This window comes from Mastigoproctus giganteus, chromosome 6, assembly GCF_048544385.1.
Source record: "Mastigoproctus giganteus isolate SK-2022 chromosome 6, ASM4854438v1, whole genome shotgun sequence".
Lineage (NCBI taxonomy): Eukaryota > Metazoa > Arthropoda > Arachnida > Uropygi > Thelyphonidae > Mastigoproctus > Mastigoproctus giganteus.
In genome coordinates this window covers 10895822-10909689 of record NC_143580.1, presented here as the reverse complement: position 1 = coordinate 10909689, position 13868 = coordinate 10895822, and the positions used below count along the sequence as shown (strand labels likewise).

The 13868-nt window shown below is 36.9% G+C and overlaps 1 protein-coding gene across 1 annotated transcript in view; it reads left to right on the top strand.

The window, feature by feature from the left end:
* LOC150083911 (putative 3',5'-cyclic phosphodiesterase pde-5) overlaps positions 1-6101 on the top strand; it is a 74913-nt gene extending 68812 nt beyond the window's left edge. Inside the window, exon 10 of the mRNA XM_090375602.1 lies at positions 6077-6101. Within this exon, the coding sequence (XP_090231728.1) occupies positions 6077-6101 (25 nt within the window). The remainder of the gene's footprint in view (positions 1-6076) is intronic.
* The last annotated feature ends 7767 nt before the right edge of the window (positions 6102-13868 follow it).

The following is a 13868-nucleotide window of genomic DNA, read 5'->3' as shown; positions in this document are numbered from 1 at the left end:
CACACCGGCCTCCGGCCCACCGGGATTTCCCAGGTAAGGCTTATGGCCAGTCTGCCTCTGTCGATAGAGAAAAAAATATGAAATTGTGAAACGCTTTGAGCGAAATGAAAGACCGTGTGATATTGCACGTACTGCAGACCTAAATGAGGCAACGCCGAGAATTACAAAGAATGCGGAGAAAATAAAAACAACTTTCATAGCGGGAACAACTCAAAGTGTAATTAAAATCCATTAGATTAAGACACAAGAATTGGAAGGAATGGAACGGCTGTCATCTGCTTGGATAGAAAATCAAACAAAAAACAAGTTTGCTTACGATAGAAGCAAAAGCATTAGCAATATTTTATTACGTAATAGTCGTAATAAAATACGTAAGCATTTTATTACGACTTACGTATTATAATTTATACTTATTTTTACTTATTTATACTTATTTATAATACGTATAATTTATACTTATTTATAATACGTATATATTTATACGTATTATAAAATACGTATTTTATTACGACTATTTTATTTAAAATAATAATTTTTTTACGAATAAAATACGTATTTTATTCGTAAAAAATACTTTTTTAGTATTAAAAAATACTAAAAATACTTTATTATAATATAATAAAAAATATTTATTTTTTATTATTTATTATATTGTAATAAAAAAATATTATAGTTTTTATTACGTATTTTAATCGTTATAAAATACTTACGTATTTTATAACGATTAAAATTACCCGATTATTTATTGTGTTTGGTAATGTTTTGGTTCCAAATGTGTGTTCAATCTTGGGTGGTCGGCACCTAACCCCACTTTTCCCATAGGGCCTGTTGTTTATATTGCACGATTTTGCATTGCACGAGAGTTTCTAGGAACACAACTATCATGCTATACGAGGACAGACTGTATTGTATACAGAACTGGAGGCCTCACTTTAGGAAGGATGTAGAGCTGCTGGAATGGATGCAGAGAAGGACATGTAGATTGGTGAAGGGAACAAAAGGGTGCTCTTACCTAGGAAGGCTTCAGTTTTGCAGATACCCATTGGGACCACATATGCTCTCTGATGAACATCACAAAGTGGGTTTTTCCTCAAGAAAAATGTGTTTATTTTGGTACAATACCTTGCATCCTAATCATTTTTAAAATTTCAAAGAGATATTCAATAATAAATATTCAAACAAACCTGTACTAAATAAGACAATTCATTGCATTTGTGCCATTGATGGGCATATTCTTCATAGAATTATAAAAAAATCACCTACAGAGAGTAAATGAAAATAGTGAAAATTGGTTGAGCCTAGTATTCTTCCAGTCACCTCTTTCTTGAGTTACAGTTTTGGTGTGAGTTTTTTTTTTTTTTTTTTTTTTCTTTCATATATTTCATTATACATAGAGTTATCAATTTATCATACCACTCGTTGGTCAGTGGTATGTAATGAGGTGACTATGGCAAAAGAGAACATGGTGTCATTAGGTGTGGAATGAGATTTTATAAAGGTAACAAAGAGCAGCTTCATTGTGATATCAGTTGCATTTGATTAGTGGTAGCATTTATAATAGAGTGGATGTGAAAACTAAAACTGTTATTAGTATGGGCGTCCACAGAAAATTTTCCAGGGGGAGGCAAAGCTTGGAGACAAATAATTACATCAATAAATTTTTATTTAATTAAACAAGTAGATTATGGAACACAGTATTGCATCAGTACAAAAACACATACATAATGTATATAAATTTATAATATAAAGGAAACAAGAATAATATACAGTAAACCCCCGCTATTTGCAGTATCTGTATTCGCGGTTTCGCGGTCGCTGATTTAATATAAAATGAAACCTAAAAAAATGTGAATTTTAAATCGCCATGAACATTTTCCGCCATAAAAAAACATGGGCATGGCTAAAATCATCTTTCCTGGTCAAAACAGCACTCAGTGGGTGGGGGGGGAGAGGGGTGACAAAATCGCGAGCATGGATGTTTCTCGCTAATCCTTGTTCGGTATGTGCTATGCGCTTGTCATGGAAGGTTTCGTCATTTGCTTTTAATTTATATGCTTATAAATTGAATAAATTTATTAATTTATAAATTGATATGCTTACAAAAGTGAAAAATATACCGCTTTGCAGTGTGTTAGTGTAAACAGACTTTTTCAAGTGTGTTAACAGAAGAATGTGACTTTATTGTGGACAAATTCTTTTCTAACCCCTGCAAAAATATAGCTACGAATAACAAGAGAATTGTGAAAAGATCAAAGAAGGTGATGACATTAGCGAGTAAAATTCAGTTATTAGACAATTTCTAATGGTGAAAGTGTGTCGTCAGTGGCAAAACATTATAAAATCAATGAGTCAACAGTACGATCAATCAAGAAATCGGAAGAAAAAATCCGCCGTAGTGTCATGATAACGTGCTAATTGCTTCAAAAATTTGCTCTATAACTCGTGATGTTAAATTAGAAAAAATGGAAAATGCCTTAAATCTGTGGATAGAAGACCGAACTCAAAATAAAATTCCCTTAAGTTCACTCATCATTCGTGAAAAGGCAAAACACCTTTATCAACACTTTAGCAAAACTGGTGATAGAACTGGCGGGATAAGTTTTTTAGCTAGCAAAGACGCTGGTTTGAAAGACTTGTTTGAAATTTCTAGTAAATATTATATTTAATATTAAATTGTTTCTTATTTTCATTTCGATGCCTTATGCTTGCATTTCACTATGTACTGCATATGTACATAGTCATATTATGAAGGTACAAAGTATTTTATTATTTTCTGCAGGCTCCAGGGTTTCACCTATCTGCCATTATGAAGGTACATATAATACATACATAGACAAAATTTTAGACTAGTTTTTCTTATATATTTCATACTTTGGAACGGAACCCCTTTATTACTATCGGAGCCATAACTCAGTATTCGTGTTTTCGGTATTCGCGGCATTTCTCAGGAACGTAACCCCCCCTATTCGCGGGGGTTTACTGTATATATATTAATAATAAAAAAGAAAGTTAATAATTATAACGACTGTAACTAATATTTACGGGTCAATGCAGTTTCAGAGCAATCATGCATTACAACCATAATGTGTATAAAATATTGAGGATAATAATAATAGAAAATAATAGAAAATGTAAATCAATCAAATAATACCATTCGGGGATTTAGGAAAACGCTAAGGATTTAAAAAAAAAAAAAAAAATTATTATCGCTTTTTACCCACAATCCAGATGACTTCATTGCCTTCAGTCTGGGTGGTTGTCCCCAGTTGAAGTCATCTGGATTGTGGGTAAAAAGCGATATTTTTTTTTTTTTTTTACATCCTTAGCAGTTTCCTAAATCCCTGAATGGTATTATTTGATTGATTTACCTTTTCTATTATTTTATATTATTATCCTCAATATTTTATATATATATATATATATAACCATACAAATAAATTAGAATAAGGATTAAAATGAAAATAAAATAATGCCAGCAGTATGGCTAGACAAGAGCGAAAAAAGTCGGAATTAAACCTAAATTAAATCAAACCAAGCAGGGAGGGAATAATTCATTGAATTTTAAAAGCCAATTAAATAGAAATTTCACGGCGCCCCCCTCTGACTGACACCAAGTCCAAATTTATGTGAAATATCACCAGCAGAGATGTAAACCACCACAATAAAACAAAACAAAAATAAACCAAAAAATAGACTGACCATTACACCCCATCTCGACAGAGGACCACAAGGCCAATAATGGTCAGGGAATCGCCGCAAAGGAGAATCGATCGAAAGATCAGTCCGCCACCCAATCCCCAGATTGAACTGCCAATGCAGGGGAATTGAACAGCAGTGGTCCTGATGCAGCGAAAATTAAAAATAGAACAGATACGAGCACTCCAGTGCAAAGCCACACTACTGACAAAAGTAATCTTAACCAGTTTGTATAGACGTATAATGAACTATGGATGGCAGCACTGGGGATTGGGTGGCGGTCTAATCTTTTGATCGATTCTCCTTTGCGGCGATTTCTCTAGTGTTCGAAGTGCAGCGATTCCCTGACCATTATTGGCCTTGTGGTCCTCTGTCGAGATGGGGCATAATGGTCAGTCTATTTTTTGGTTTATTTTTGTTTTGTTTTATTGTAGTGGTTTACATCTCTGCTGGTGATATTTCACATAAATTTGGACTTGGTGCCAGTCAGAGGGGGCGCCGTTAAATTTCTATTTAATTCGCTTTTAAAATTCAATGAATTATTATTCGTACATTTAGATTTTCTAAATTGTTTTAGAGAGTTTCTGCTGCAATATTTTTACTCTTGTTACCCCTCTCTTCCCTCCCTGCTTGGTTTGATTTAATTTAGGTTTAATTTCGACTTTTTTCGTTCTTGTCTAGCCATACTGCTGGCATTATTTTATTTTTATTTTAATCCTTATTCTAATTTATTTGTATGGTTATATTTCAGGCATCATGTAGAGGAATATGCTTTTTGCTGCCTCTGATGTATGCTGTACCCTTTTTATTTTTATTATGAAATGTTCTGTTTCCAACTATTTTAAACGTTATTCAATATATGCATAATTATGTATATATATATATAACAGTTTTTTTAATTAATTATACAAAGGGTACTAGGAAAGTTTTGCAATATGACGCAACAATGAATCACAGGAAGCTGCTTGTTGCTGCATGTTGAGACATGTTCATACGTGCATAGTAGCCGCCGCGCCAAGTCGATGGGCTCAGTTATTCATTAGTAGTGAGAGTGTAAAGTGCTTGCGATGCCATCGTGGTCACGAAATGAGATAAGGACAGTTTTGCGGTATAATTTCGTGCGTGGTTTAACCATAGACCAGTGCTTAGAAGAAATGACTCTTGCACTAGATGATGATTGTCCACATCGTACAACGATATTCAGGTGGTATAGAGAATTCCAAAGGGGAAATTTCAATCTGGAGGATTCTGAGAGGCCGGGAAGGCCACGAACGTCAGTTACGGAGGAAAACGTTACTGCTGTGAGGAAAATGCTTGACGAAAACAGGCGAGTGAACTACCAACAGATAGAGGATACTTTGGGCCTAAATGCACGAGCAATTCGTTCGATTCTGCAAGATCATTTGCACGTGAAGAAACTTTGTTCTCTCTGGGTGCCGCATCAACTGACTGAAGAGCAGATGACACGACGTGTGACTTGGTGTCGGGAGATGTTAAAAAAGTTTGATAAGGGACAATCTCGGTATGTGAACAACATCGTGACAGGTGACGAGACTTGGCTGTACTATTACGATCTGCCGACCAAGGCTCAAAACAAAGTTTGGGTCTTTGATGATGACGACACACCCGTAATTGTCAGAAAATCCCAATCTGTAAAGAAGAAAATGATAGCTGTATTTTTCAAATCGAGTGGAATTGTGGAACGTGTCGTTTTGGACACGCAGAAGACAGTCACAGCCAAGTGGTATACTGAACAATGCCTGCCTAAAGTCATTGGATCTATGAAGAACCTGCAGCCAAAGTCAAGAATGGACACCTGGTACCTCCATCACGATAATGCTCCAGCTCACCGCGCCAAAGCCTGCACCGAATATTTGACCACGACAGGACTGAAACTTCTCGAGCACCCTCCCTACAGTCCAGACCTTGCTCCCTGCGACTTTGCACTGTTCCCGCATGTGAAAATGAAGCTAAAAGGGAGGCGGTTTTCCAGTGATGAGGACCTTCTACGGGCTTGGGACAACGAGTGTGCTTTACTCCCTAGTGAAACTTGGCAGAACTGGTTTAAAGATTGGTTTCGGAGGATGGAGAGGTGTATTGAATGTAGAGGAAATTACTTTGAAAAAATTAAATAAACAAAGCTGTATTGCAAAACTTTCCTAGTACCTTTTGTAATACCAACTAGATAAATTGGAGAATTTAGCATAAAAGTATTATTAATGCAAACAGAAACAGATAGCCTCAGCTAATTATTGATGGGATATATTGAGTGGAGCTAGTCTTAACGTTCCATTCAATGTATCCATATATCTATAATTAGCTCTATTATCATTTTAATTTTACTATTTTATATTATTTTATTTTATGTGTTTATTTATAGGGTACAACAAAGAAGTCCAATTTAGGTTACCTAAATTGAACTACCCTTTGAACTAATGAGTATAGTTTGCACCCCTAATACATTTATGCTAAATTCTCCAATTTATCTTGTTGGTATTACAATTAACTAAAAAATTGTTATATACAGACAGATGTAATGTACAATCATAAATTTGATGGCATTAATCTGTTCTGTCACTCTTTCTCCTTTTCTATTTCTTATATTCTTTTACATAACTTCATATATATACAGTGAAACTTCTCCTAACGGACACCTCTCGTTAACGGACATCTCCCTACAACGGACATTTTCAAATTCCCCAACTCACCTCCATTGGTTTTAACGTGTTTGCAGCTTCTGTCTAGCAGACATTTTCTGTAACGGACGCGGACAGGCAATCTACACTGTTTCGTTTAGATTAGCACTTAATTTGATCTCCCCATAACGGACAGCGGGCGAGCTAACGGCCCTTTTTCTAGGAACGTTTCTTCCACGTATTGCCTCAATCGTGTGTTTATTTTCTATTTCTGATTCTCTGAATTTTATCAAGGTTTACTTCGCGGTTCTAAACCCTTTTTCAAGAATTTTAAGGCACATGTAAAACTTCTGATGAATTCGGTGTGTGCAGGGGTGGGGGGAATATGGTCGGCCTTTCGTCTTTTCAGTTTCGGTTTTGTTCAGTGTTGTGTGAAGTGCACAATGTCTTCTCGTAAACATTTAACTTTAAAAGATAAAGTCGAACTCATTAATGCGTATGATCGGCAAAAACATAGTGTTCGCAATCTCACTGCAAAATTCAAAATCGGGAAGACGCAGGTAAGCGATATCCTAAAGAAAAAAAATGAACTGCTCAAACAATTTTGGCAACACTGAAATGATCAGGTTCAAAAATCATTCCCAAAAACTGTTGGACTTCAAATTTGTCGCGCACGTGCAAAACAAATTCCCATTAATGGGCCTATTATTAGGGAAAAAGCTTTGGAGGTTGTGAAATCTATGGGAGTAAATGAGTTCAAAGCTTCTGCGGGATGGCTGGACAAGTTCAAAACTCGGCATAAAATTTCTTGGAAAACCGTAAGTGGAAGGTGGATCTGTTAATACTGGGGTTATAACAGAGTGGACCGTCAAATTGGAAGATTTATGTCGTGATTTTGAAGCTAAGGATATTTACAACTGTGACGAAACAGGGTTGTTTTTTTTTAAAGCTCTTCCTGAAAAAACAATGAGTCTAAAAACAACCTCTTGTTATAGGAAACCCACAAAATCCTCGTTGTTTCAAGGGCATAAAGTTGAATCTTTTGGATGTTGACTGGAAGTCTAATAAAAAAGCGTGGATGGCACGAGATATCATGAGCGAATGGATAAGTCAGTTTAACCAAAACATGATTCGTCAAAACAGAAAAATTATTCTTTACATGGATAATGCTGGATCTCACCCGCACATTGAATTGTCCAACATTCAAATCATTTTTCTGCCACCAAACACATCTGCAGAGTGTCAGCCCTTGGATCAAGGGATAATAAAAAAATTTTAAACTTCACTGCAGAAAACATGTTTTAAGATATCTCATTGCAAACATGAACGATGTAACATGTGCGAGTGACCTTGCAAAGAAAATCAGCATCCTAAATGTGATTCAATGGATTTCCTCTTCAGTAAACGCAATTAGAAAACAAACTGTCGTGAACTGTTTTGTAAAGTCTGGCTTCTCAAACGCAAAAATTGAAGTTGTGAACAGCAATGTGGAGCACCAAGAAGAACAAGAACTTCAACATCTATTGATAATGTACGATACTTCCGCTACAAGTGACCCTGGCTACAAAGATATAGACTCAAACCTCACTACAGAAGATGGTGCTCTAGATATCAACGACATTATCATCGATATTTTTCAAGAAGTTCCTCATGAGGATGAAGAAATGGAAGGAGGTCATTCTGTCGAAGAACATATTAACGTCGAACCACCGATGAAAATAGAAGAAGCGCTCATACAAATCAATCGTTTAAAAATGTTTTTCGCCACTGAAGAAGATACTGAAGGACTTTCGATGGTTTCTTCACTCCAAACAAATGTTGAAAACAAAATTATCAGCCGGAAGAAAGTTCAGAAGAAAATAAGTGATTACTGTATGCATTTTTCTTAAGATAAAATCATAATATGCATAGCACAAATATTGTGCAAAATCTGTATATAATTTAATTTAATTTTACATTAAACGTTTAACGATTTTTCTTTCTTTCTCTTTTTTTTTTTTCTCCCTCAGACTTCTTGTTAGCGGACACTTCTCTCTAACGGACACATTTTCGTTCCCCATGGCTGTCCGTTAAAGGGAAGTTTCACTGTATATATATATATATATATATGTATATATATATATATATATAGCTAATAATTTCAATAATCATGTATCATATAAGAATTGAATTCTCCGTCAATCGCTTGCAAACCTATTGATGACATTTTCAATAAATTTCTTCCTGTGCACACTAATCATACATAAACGTTATAGGCGAGTTTCTGAGATAGTGGACACCTTAGCCATGTTTTCACACGTCTCAAGGTGCTGAAACGTCTTTCAATGGTACAGGTCGTAACAGATAATGTCATACCAATAGTTATTGCCAAATTAATAGAAGGGAAATAGTCGCAATGTTCCAAAACTTCTGGTAAAGTTTGGGGAATATCAGTCGATGAATCAAAAACAGGAACTCTGTTTTATTGCTGCAATAGGTGAAACACGTGTTCTATGGTTACCCCGCCGAGGGCCAAAACCGGCCAACCCGTAATAAAATTGTAAGGCAGACAAAGCGTCCCATGGTGGAGGGTGTAAGGTTACATATCTCAATCACTTTTACGATTATAATTTGTGGAATTTTTTACCCAATCCCACGGAGAGGCAAGTGCCCCGTTTGCCGCCCCTCTGCGGACGCCCATGGTTATCAGTTATCTAAAAAAATATATTTGTGAGAAAAATTTTATATGCATAAAATATTCATTTATTGATAACTATAATTGAGATTATAATTAAAACAAAAGTATTTTACTTGCTGTATTTTATTTTTATTTTGTGAAATTCTGCGTGGTGGCACTCATCTCCCTATGCCCTCCCTGTAGTAAACACCTATATATTGAATGAACATATTTTACATTCTATTTCGGAATAACATTGAACATTGGAAAGTTGAAAATGACCAGGTAAAGGTAATAAATCACAAGTGACTCAAACATATTTAATAACTTAAATCATTAAATTCTGGTTAATATCATAAATCGATTCCTGGTTGAGATCAAATGATATGTGATTTATCTTTGTAGATGGAAAATTCAAGTCCAATATTGTATCAAATATTGGTTCAAGAATGGTTTTGATAATGTATATTGGATGTATAATATAGTCACATACTGAGGAGCAATATCCCAATTTGTCTGAAACGTAAAATGATGAATCAATGTATACTCCCCACCATGACTTATGGAAGTGAAACTTGGACACTCACCAAAAGAATGGAAGAGAAACTGAGAACTACACAGTGCAGAATGAAATGAATTATATTGGGAATCAGACTGTTAGATAAGAAGAGAAACACATAGATTAGGCAGTAAACTCAATTAAAGGACATTCTTATCAAAACTAAAGACCTAAAATGGTCTTGGGCAGGACACACAGCTCGAAGACATGATAACAGCTGGTCTAAGAAAATAAGAGAACGGTACCCAAGAGGAGCTAGAATAAAACCTGGAAGATAACGACAGAGATGGACAGATGAAATTTATGAGTTTGTGGGTAGTAGTAAATGGATGGCCATTGCACAAAACACAAGGAATTGGAAAGTTGCTGGAGAGACCTTCATCCTGCAGTGGATTGAAAATGGCTGATGATGATGATTGGATGTATAATAGGTTGCATGTGAAAACCAATTAATATATGACTGGTTTTCACACAGTTGAGTGTGAAAAAAATTTAATGTATAACAGATGGTTGTGAAAATCAAAACTGTTATCAAAGTCTTTAGGAATTTTATATATATTTTCTAATATTAGTAAATTAATAAGAGGAGTTTACCTCAATATAGTACGTGGAACACTTCCGTATGGAACACTTCCACATACGGAAGTGTTCCACGTACTATATTGAGGTAAACTCCTCTTATTAATTTACTAATATTATTATCAACGTAGAACATATTCAGTATTACAGCTCTGATTCATACTATCTAATATATTTTCTAAATAAATATATTTGTAATTAAAATTTTTTTTGCATAACATAACATATTGTTATGTTATGCATACAAAATTTTAATTACAAATATACAGGTCTGGAGGTCTCATTTTAGGAAGGATGTAGAGCTGCTGGAACGAGTACAGAGAAGGGTAACAAGATTAGTGAGTGGAACAAAGGGTTGCTCTTATGAAGAAAGGCTTAAATTCTGCAAATTACAGTGTCTGGAGACTAGGTACCTGCAAGGTAATCTGATTGAGGTGTATAGGGCCTTGAATGGTTTGAGCAAGGTCAATGCTGATGGATTCTTCCTCTTGCCTAGATTAGCATTAGCATTAGCATTAGTAGAGGCATTTGATGCAAGAAAGCAAGCTTATGCAGCATCAGCCAAAAAAAAAAAAACCCACTTCCACTTCACCCCTCTGTTCGTTCAAAATACCTGTCCAGCTGAGCCTTAAACTTATTTAGGCTATCAACCTCCACCACAAGGGATGGCAGTCTGTTCCACCAACCAACCACCCGCTGGCTAAAGGCAAATTTCCGCACGTCTATCCTACATCTGTCTTTCCTCAATTTGAATTTATGCCCTCTCAGGTGATTTTTCTGAGCTAGAGGAAGAATCCCATCAGCATTGAGCATGCTTAAACCATTCAAGGCTTTATACACCTCTATCAGATCACCTCGCTGGTGCCTAGTCTCCAGACACTGTAATTTGCAAAACTTAAGTCTTTCTTCGTAAGAGCACCCCTTTGTTCCATTCACTAATCTTGTTGCCCTTCTCTGTACTCGTTCCAGCAGCTCTACATCCTTCTTGAAATGAGGCCTCCAGACCTGTATACAGTACTCTAGGTGTGGCCTGACCATTGCCTTATACAATGGAATAATCACCTCCTTATCCCTGCTGGAAAAATTCCTGTATATCATTGACAATACTCCATGAGCTACTCTTGCAGCCCGTCTGCACTGCTCAGAGAACTTCATATCTGCCTGCACAATCACCCCCAAGTCCCTTTCATTCTCTACCACTGTCAGTGTAGTACCACAGAGTTGATACGTTGCTCTGGGGTTGCTGTTTCCCATGTGTAGTACTTTACATTTGTCAATGTTAAACTTCATTTGCCACCTCTCAGCCCATCTGCTCAACCTTTCCAGATCCTGTTGCAGCAGCATAGTGTCAGTAGTGTCCTTGACAACCCTGCCAACCTTTGTATCATCTGCAAACTTGGACATTAAGCTTGATATACCATCATCAATATCATTTATAAATACAGAAAACAATAATGGACCCAACACTGAGCCCTGAGGGACTCCACTAATAACATTAGTCCACGATGAGCAGTGTCCATTGATTACCACTCTCTGTCTTCTCCCCCTCAACCACCCCTTTATCCATAGCAGCAATTTGCCTCCAATGTCACACTGCTCCAATTTGTGTAGCAGTCTTCCATGTGCAACAGTATCAAAAGCCTTTCTAAGATCCAAGTATATAATATCAAAGTTATTCCCTGCATCCAGTTCTTTTGTGACTACATCATAGTATCCAATCAAATTGGTCAGGAAGACTTCCCCTTAACAAAACCATGCTGTGTCTGAGCTATAACTGAAGTCTTGTCTAAATGATCCTGCAGTGCTTCTTTAACCAGTGCCTCCATTCATTTTCCTGGAACAGAAGTTAAGCTCACAGGTCTATAATTACTTGTGTCAGCCTTTGATCCTCCTTTGTGAATTGGGGTCACATTTGCACATTTCCAGTCTATGGGTACCTCCCCTGAGTCCAAGGAAGCTCTCATAATTATGGCTAAGGGTTTGCTTACTTCCTTTGCTGCCTCCTTTAATATAACTGGATAGATCCCATCCACCCCGGGTGCCTTTCTTGTGTTTATCTTCAACAGTTTCTCCTCCACTTTACTCTCAGTTATTTCAAGATTCTGTAGCTTACTGCTAGAGTTGAATACACCTCTGGCATTCCCCTTGCTGAATAACTCCTCATGTGTGAATGTCGATGCAAAATATTCATTTAGTTTGCTGGCTACCTGAGCAGGATCATCAACACTTGACCCATCAATATCAAGTGGACCAATCTGATTCATCCCCTTCCTTCTAGAGTTTACATAAGTAAAGAACTCTTTGCTGTTTTTCTTTGCATCCCTTGCCAAAGATTTCTCGTAATCTGCCTTCGCCTGCCTAACCTCCTTTGTAACTTGGTTGCATATCAACTTGTATCTATCATAGGCTTCTGTGTCATGTGTTAATTTGTAAGTATCCCATGCATTTTTCTTCTCTGCCATATGCCTCATTAGTTCATCTGACATCCATTTTGGCCTAAACCTTGAACAATATTTCTTAGTTGGTATGTAAAGCCTAGTAGCTTCCAAGATAGGTTTTTTGAATGCTTCCCATTTTGAATTTGCTGTTGGTAACATCATCAGTTGGTCCCACTGTATAGAATTTAAATACTGTCTCAGTCCATCGTAGTCGGCTTTACGGAAGCAATAACCCTTCCCTTTACCCCTAACGGTAGTTACCTCTTTGAGTAAATCCCACTTCAGCACACTGTGATCACTGCCACCTAGTGGTTCATTTATCTGCAGATTCTTAATGCATGAAGAATCACTGCTGATAATCAAATCAAGAGTATTACTCCAGCCGACCGGGCTAGCCGAGTGGGTAAAGTACCTGCCCGGCAACCCAAAGGTCGCGGGTTCGATTCCCACCTCGGGCTTGGATCAAAGTACTGCAAAAAACCTTGGGAGGTGCAATATGGCCACAGAAGCCGATGCGCCAACAACTACCAAATCAAAAAAAAAAAAAAAAAAGTATTACTCCCTCTAGTTGCCTCCCGAACATGCTGATGTAGAAAACAATCATCCAATAAATCCACAAAAGCCCTGCTAGTGTGTGAGTAACCAGCCCCCAAATTCCAGTCAATATCTGGGAAATTAAAATCTCCCATTATAAGACTCTCTGATCTACTGGCCCACTCTATTTCCCTGTACAGTTCCTTATTATACTCATCAGAGTCATTAGGCCTATAGCACACTCCTACTCTCAATTTTGATCTCCCAATGCTTATGTCACACCAAACTGACTCAACACTGCACTGTCCAGCGATGTCGACTGGCTTCACTTCCTTGGTTTTTATGTGTTTCTTAACTAATAGCATAACCCCTCCCCCCCCCTTCCTATCCTGTCTATCCTTTCTGTAGACGTTGTACTCCCCAAATTGCAGTTCTGCATCCCTTATATCTGTGTGACACCACGTCTCTGATATCCCAACAATATCTGCCTTTGATGTTTTGAGCAATACCTCAAATTCATCAAATTTATTTACTAAACTCCTAGCATTGGTGTACACGCAAGTATACCTGCACCTGTTTCTATTCTTAGCTACCCTAACACAACCCATGTGTTTACTTTTACCGCAATGGCTCCCAGCAGTCTCTGAAATACCATGCATCTTGTTTTTCAGGCTTCTGCTCATTCTAATAGAAGCAGTGCAAGAATCTCTTTCATCTCTGCCAGTGGCTACTGTCAATCTATTGGTCTTTGTCTCCCCCCGAGCTAGCAG